This window comes from Gossypium hirsutum, chromosome A10 (assembly GCF_007990345.1).
Source record: "Gossypium hirsutum isolate 1008001.06 chromosome A10, Gossypium_hirsutum_v2.1, whole genome shotgun sequence".
Taxonomy (NCBI): Eukaryota; Viridiplantae; Streptophyta; class Magnoliopsida; order Malvales; family Malvaceae; genus Gossypium; species Gossypium hirsutum.
The window spans coordinates 30,295,513-30,303,093 of record NC_053433.1 but is presented as its reverse complement, the minus strand read 5'-3'; the positions used below and the strand labels follow the sequence as shown (position 1 = coordinate 30,303,093).

Genomic DNA, 7,581 nt, shown 5'->3' with positions numbered 1-7,581 from the left:
CTTTGTTAAGAAATTTGCCATGTTAGTAAATACATTTTGCTGCATTCATCCATTTTTCTTGTTTCCATAAATTTCATGCTTACCCTCACCAGGTTTCATACTTATCAAACCCACATGCATTCATTTACTAGATATTTCTGTTAGCATTACTCTTGTAGTCCTTTGCATAGTAATGATGTAATTTATCTAATTGGGTTATTTTTTAGTTGTTCTTTCGTCCTTGACTTCTAAGAAGTACTTCTATTAGTTTTACCATGCATATTTTTCCATGCTATTGTTGGGGAGTAATTCTATTTTTATTTCATCTTTCTATTATAGGTATACTATGTCAACCTCACGTGGCAAGAAGACCGCCGTCCCCGCTTCGAAGAAAAGGAAAGGAGCAACGTCCTCCTCGGGTCCTACCGCTGAGATCTGTCACCCTTTCCTCCAGTTTTCCTTGGGACTTCAGGAAGAACTATTTCAGATAGTACGGGCCCGACCCCTAGGTGTGGGCCGCTGCATTGACTGTGCTGCACTTGAACAAATTCAAATGGCTGACGCGGTCTGAGCCCTCCTGATGACTGAATCATGGAGGCTCTTCTTTGAGATCATCAAGCTGACATACCTTGAGCTCACAATGGAAATCTGCTCGACCTTCCATCTTCAAGTCGTAATGACAAACTTCGACGATCCTGAAATGGTCCAGTTCCACCTTGGTGGTCTAGTGTGCCAGTTGAGCGTATTGGAGTTTGGAATTGCACTAGAGCTTTACACGGAGGAGTTCATGGACGACAATAAACTCAACATCTTCCATCGCCACATCCACTACTCTCCCTCAAAGTGCTGGAAAGACCTCGTCCTTGCCTTGGCCACCTATGATCCTAGCCGCTCTAAGGCGTCGGCCCTCAGCCATCCCTGCGATACCTACACGCCATCTTGGCCCACACTCTGATAGGACAGCGAGAGAGCACCGGCATCGTTAACACTCATGATGCCTATTTCTTGTGAAGCATGGCGAACGGGCACGTCTTCGACCTTGCCTACTTTATTGCCCTCGCCATCCGTCATCAGACAGAATGACTATGTGACTCGATTGGCTCGACACTTTGGGCTCCTCAGCACAGCAGCATAATCATCCTCCATCACTCTCATCAGCCAGATGTCCCCACAGGGCATCTCGAGCATGCTACATATGAGGATGATTGAGAAATGACGTGGCACCTACCCTCCTCAATACCTCCTCGTCCAGTTCACCGAGGAGGAAGACCCAGAGGACATTACTGATGATTTCCCTCCACGTCATGAGGATCCACTATCTCAGCCACCACCCATCCATCATCCAGTTCATGCGGCGGCTTCATACTCTGACATATCTGAGTGCATTACTCGATTTGAGCAGCAGTGTTTTTAGCATTTTGATCACATTGATGCTACTCTTCATCAGATTTGTCAGCACCTGTACATCTCATCACCACCACCACCTCGCGAACCATCCTGCGATAACGATGTTTAAAACTTTTTATTTATTATTTTTATTTTCACTTTTATCTTTATTTATCTTATTTAACTACTTTTTATTTTATTTTCCTTTAATATTATTTTAATTTTAGTTTTTTATAATTTTTATTGAATAATTTATAGTTTCGGCTATTTCATTACGAGTAATTATGCTTCCTTATATTTCCTAAAGAGCTCTTGATTTTATCACAGTTATAAAGAGCTTCAAAGCTCATCATCAAATAGGAACTAAAAACTCCACTGGCAAAGGTTCTCCACGACTGCCATGTCCTGCTCGACCATGACCATAGTTACTACCAGATATAATATTTTTTTGGCACAGGACTTATGGACTAATGAACCTCTACCACCACCAGGGTATCCTCCTCCACTCTCATCATTGCCTTGGCTGATTATTCTCCATAACTCCAATTCAAGGAGTTCATTCATCATTCAAGAAGTTTCACTTCTCTCCCTCTCTTATGATTATATATCTATATTTTTCAATATATCTATCTTTGTACATTGAGGGCAATGTACATCTTAAGTGTGGGGGGTCTTTTATATCATCCTTAGAAATCCCTAAATTTTGTCTTATTCTCACATAATCACTCATATCACTATTAGAATGAATTTTAATTAATTTATGATTTTGATTGATATATCTTGAATTAAAACATAGGCATTTATGCATTGATTGTTTAAACTTTTAGACATTAGGGAATCAAGCATGAGAAGTTGATTTTTGAAGAATTAAAAACTTTTAGGTTGTTTCCCCAAGTTTAGGTATTATATTGAGTTGAAATTCACAAGTTTAAACATCAAAAAACCATAATTTTTGTGAGATATTGAGCTTTTAGAGCATATTTTATTTCTTTCATGCTCACTTTTATTATGAGTACGTCAGTGTTGATTTGTTATTCTAGAACTTGCTTGATTATGCATGATAAGACCACACCATTTGATTTGATATGTCGAGATGATAAAGGCACTTAGGTTTAACTCACTCACTCGAGAAAAGCCTACCTTCATAATTAACCCTTAGTGAACCCCTTTGAACCTAACACGCCATTAATTGATTTACCCTCAATGTTAACCCATAACCCATTATTGTGGAAATCCCCTAATTTGATCCCTATTTTTGTTAAGATTTGATTTGAATTAATTGCTTAACTATGTCTTATTCTTTGTTGCAGTATTTAAGTTCTATGTTATTTAACTTGTTCTTAAAAAATAAAAATAAAAATAAAAATATACATATTTATTAATAGTAATTCGTCGTTTTTGAGCTTAAAGTATTAACTCCATTTTCTGAGAAGAAACTCACTTGTATTCAACTGATGACTAGTTATTTTTCTAGCTAGGTAATTTTTCAATTCAATCTCGATTCTAACCTTTTCTTTCAGCTTGTGACCACACCCCCTAACCAAAACCACATTACAACCCTCTAAAGACCTTTTTGATTGATGTATCATCTTAATATATAGTGGTGGAGATTTGATTTTCAAACAAGCCTATGACAATAACTTTTCATATTGACTAAAGAGTGCTTTATTTGATGTCCTTAAGCACCTCGAGTGATTTGAGTGAATCTTTAGTGAGGATGTTAAACTCTGTGATATTTTGGTCAAAGGTAATCACTTAGATGAGGGGAGACACCTATGTTTTCGTGATAAAATGCTCAACTGGGAATGCTTGAAACTGTGATGCACTTTTAGTTGAATTTTCAATGTATGAATATTTATGGATTATTTTGAGATATTATTGATAAGGATTATAAATTGAGAAGAATTTATTTTGATTGTGAGCTGAGGATTTTTCTTGAGGATAAGCAAACGCTTAAGTGTGGAGGTATTTGATAAACTATAATTTAAACATATTTTTTTCCCATGCTTAGCACATTTATAGATGATTTCTCCTTAGATTTGGTGAATTCGATGCTCCTAATTCTTTAATTTCATGTTTTATACTTAGGTGAGCATAGGAGAGTAAAAAGAGCGAGAAACGGGCCGAAAACGAAGAAAATGGACCCACATGGTAAATCAACACGGCCTGGACTTCCTCACACGGGTAAGCCACACGGCTGTGTCCATTTGGCAGGATCGAAGCACGACTTACACGGGTAGACTACACGCCCGTGACTATTTAACAGCCTTGACCACGGGCTGGAGCAATCGCATATGGGCGTGTCCCTGCCAAGCCCAAGTATAGTCCTATTCAAAAAAGGCCACTTTTGAGGGATCTTAGGTATTCTAAAGCCTATTTAAACACCTGAAGAGGCACTTAGAAGGGGGACATGGAGTAGGAGGCAAGGAATTACTCAAGGGAAGCCGATTGGTCCATCTCAAAAGCCGGATTCATCGTCAAGACTGAAGATCTCCTTTCAATTTCCATTCATTGGTCTTGGGTTTTCTTTATGTTTTGTATTCATTATTTTTCTGAGATGTTTTCTTTTATAATTATGAACTAAACCCCTTAAATACCTAAGAGGAATGAAACCTAAGACGGATCATGTTATTATTATCTGAATTGTATGATAAATATTTAACTTGTTCTTAATTATGTGTTCTTGATTCTTTTTTTAATATTCCAGGATATTAATTCAAGTTAATGCACTTATTCAGAGGAGCAAAAGTCCCTGTCTAAGAGTAAATTTATCATAATTAAGTGAAGTTGATTGCACACCTAGAGATAGGGTGACAAGATTTTGCCAGATTAGGGTGAAACCTAATAAGGGGATCCATAGATCGAGTTAATGCAACACTAGGGCGTTAATTAGAAAGAGATTTCAATTAATCAACCTAGGGTTAGACGTTATTAGTCTTGAGAGAGATAATAATATAACTTAGGGATTTCTATGGATCAAGTCAAATGAATAAATCATCTGATTCAGAGTCAAATAACAAGTGAAGTCTAGGTGGATTTTTCCTTGGGTATTGTCTTAATCAATCGAGTTTTTCCAAAAGCTTTTTCCCAATTTTCTCTCTGTGCACCCTTAGTTTAGTTAAGTAGTTTAGATAAACAGATCCCTTAATTTTAGGTTAGATAATAAAAAGAAAGTAATGACTAGTACTCTTGGTTCCTTTGGGTTCGACAATCCGGCCTTTTCTAAAGCTATACTACTATTTGATAGGTAAACTTGCCTTTATCTTGATAATAGTTAATTTCAAGAATAATTAACTATAAATTTTTAAAACCTATCGCGAATATCACATATCAGGGAGGAAGGAACCCGAATGGTCTCTATGACGTCAACAAAAATGCCAAGAAGAAAAGGTCATAGTTACCGAGATGGAAAGCTAGAACACTATTCGGCCTAAGAGAAAAACAAGTCCTATGATCGATTTTCCAACATGAAATTCCCCCAATTGGCACTACTCCCTCTCACTTCAAACCTCCCTTAACTCTCTCCTAAAATCTCTCCCCATATCTCTCCTCAACTCCCTCCTACAATCCCTCCATGACCAATTCAAGCTCTACTCCACTCAGCAGTGTTTTAGTTATCCTCTACTACCCACACGGCCAATGCAGCAAAAGAAAACACTCCACTACTCCATTTACCACTAGACGAGCAGGCTTTTTATGACAATAAATAACCACATTTATTTAAGAAGCCTGCTAACTAGAGACAAGGTTTTTTCCATTTAAAACAAAATTTTGTTAAAGCCAAGGCTTGAACCTAAGACTTTTCAGACTCTTCCCAGAACACTTAACCACTGAAACAGATACACAATTATGTGTTACTTTTTTACACAGCTAAATATTTATGTGTAGTCTTCTAGCTGCACCCAATCAAGACTTAAAGGTTCTAGGCCCAAAATTCAGGGCGTTACAACTCACCCTCCTTAAAGAAATTTTGTCCCTGAAATTTCTAACTATCAGTCAGCCATATATACAGACCACACCACTACGCTCCTACTGCGCATTCTAATTCCAAACACTACCATATTTAACTTGAGTGTTGGCACAATCCAAATTCACTTGTGCTTAACCAACCCGTCCATGCCTAGTATTAGGTCAAATTCTCTAAAAGGGAGTTCCATCCAATCCGCCAAGAAGATAACTCCTTGGTCCTCCAAAGATAAATCTACATTTAGTGGACTTAGTAACCTCGCTCGTGGTGCTTTTAACCATTAAACCCGAGGTCTCAAATACGGTACATGTTAAATATAGGAATACATAGATCCAACATCAATCAGTGTAGCATAAGGTACATTATGGATAAAGAACGTACCCGTATGAACATTTGGGGAGTCTCCATCCTCTCGGTGACGTGCAGCATAAACTAGTGCTGGCTGCCATACCTCGGTATAACCAACACCTTTGTCCTCTACTTCTTGACCGCGACCCATTCCATTTCCACCCCTGGCCTGACCACGGCCTCTCGGTGGCTGCTAAACACCTCTTAGCAGTTGAACAGTATCCATACCAATAGCTTGCATTTGATCGGGCCTCTGTGGACAATCTCTGATACGATGCTCCAAAGATCCACACCTAAAACATGCCCCAATCCTTCTCCAGCAGTCACCTTGATGGCGCCTCCCACAATCAGCACAGGGCTGCGGTCCAGTAACAGCAATAGGGGTTTCAACTCTGGCCAGTCCATTAGCTCTCGGCTTTTTCTTAGGCCTCAAAAATAGGCTTGAGGGCTCCAAATCCCTCCTGTTCCTACCCCTTTCCTTTTCACGGTTCTGACGTTCAGAGCGTTTCATATCTTCGGCGATCTTTGCCTTGTCTACTAAAGCAGAAACATCTCGCTTCCTCTGTGCAGCTATCAAAACCCGTAGACTATCTTTGGGACCGTCTTCAAAATGAACGCAACACTCATATTCAGTTGCCACCATCCCACGCGTATAACGGCTAAGTCGTAAAAATTCAGCTTCGTATTCAGTCATAGATTTATCCCCTTGAGTCAAATTCAAAAACTCCCTCCTCTGGGTATCCACATAACTAGCGCCCACATATTTTCCTTGGAATGCAGTCTTGAAAAATTCCCAGGTACCCTCTTTAACTGTAAGCGACCACTGATTGGATTCATCTCGTAGCAATGGCACTACACCTTTTAATTTTTGCTCAGGGGTGCAGTCGAGGTCATCCATTATCGTCTCTGTGGCCTTAATCCAATATTCAGCCACATTAGGGGCAACTCCAGCGATACCCCTAAAAATCTCAACCCCATTGGACCAGAGTCGTTCTGTAACCAACCCACGGCCCATAGTACCAGTATTGGGTATATAGCTTGGGACAGTTAGTCATCCCCAATCGCACGATCATGAGACCCATTCGCAGTTATGGGTGAAGCCAGTGCCTCTCTAGCTTCAATGTTAGGCATGTGGCCCGATGACGAAGACCTGACCCGAGCACCTCTACAGCCTCCACTGTGGCCTCTTGTAGCCCTTCCACGGGTACATCTGGTGCTCACTATCGAATCACGCTTTATTTGTTTTAACAGTTTTATGCATCAACTTATAGTTCCAGTGTTTATTAACAGATATTTTATGAAAATCAGTATTAGTTGTTCAGAGTTTTGTTTTCACAGATCATAATTTCACTACAGTTTCAGTTTACCCTAAATAGAATATTTTAGTAAGTTCACTTCCTACAGTAGTCTTAGTATTACAAGTAAAACAGACAAAAGTTTCAGAGAACTTACTGAATCGGCGCTGAAGACTCGATGTACCACACATTCAGTAAAACGTTTCCAAGTTTTTCAAATCATTTAAAATAGTCATTTTTCGAAATCTTGATTTTAAAATGAACCCAAATCCACAGCCGAGTTTTACAACTGGCTTTGATACCACTAAATGTAACACCCCAAACCTGGCCTGGACGTTATGGTCAAATCTGGCGATGTCACATTGAAGAGTTTCTCGTAAAGTGCAAATTTGTTAAAAACCCCTTTCTCTTTTAATCCTTTATGTACGATCTTAAAGAAGATTTCAAGTCTTGCTAATTTTCAAAATGTACGTCACTTGTCAAAAATAAATAATATTAAAATGTTGTTATTTATTTTAAAACATTGTTTCTTGCGGAAGCTCTTAAAACTGTTTACGTATTGGTGGTATTTTTGGAACACATTTGTCCTTTTGAAAACTCGAGTCT

The 7,581-nt window shown here is 38.9% G+C and overlaps 1 protein-coding gene across 1 annotated transcript; it reads right to left on the bottom strand.

Annotated features, from left to right (window-relative positions):
- Positions 1–5,873: 5,873 nt before the first annotated feature.
- On the bottom strand, positions 5,874–6,578 carry LOC121207981 (uncharacterized). Its single transcript, XM_041078521.1, has one exon. It carries the CDS (start codon positions 6,576–6,578, stop codon positions 5,874–5,876), a length of 705 nt encoding a protein of 234 aa, XP_040934455.1.
- Between the last annotated feature and the right edge of the window lie 1,003 nt (positions 6,579–7,581).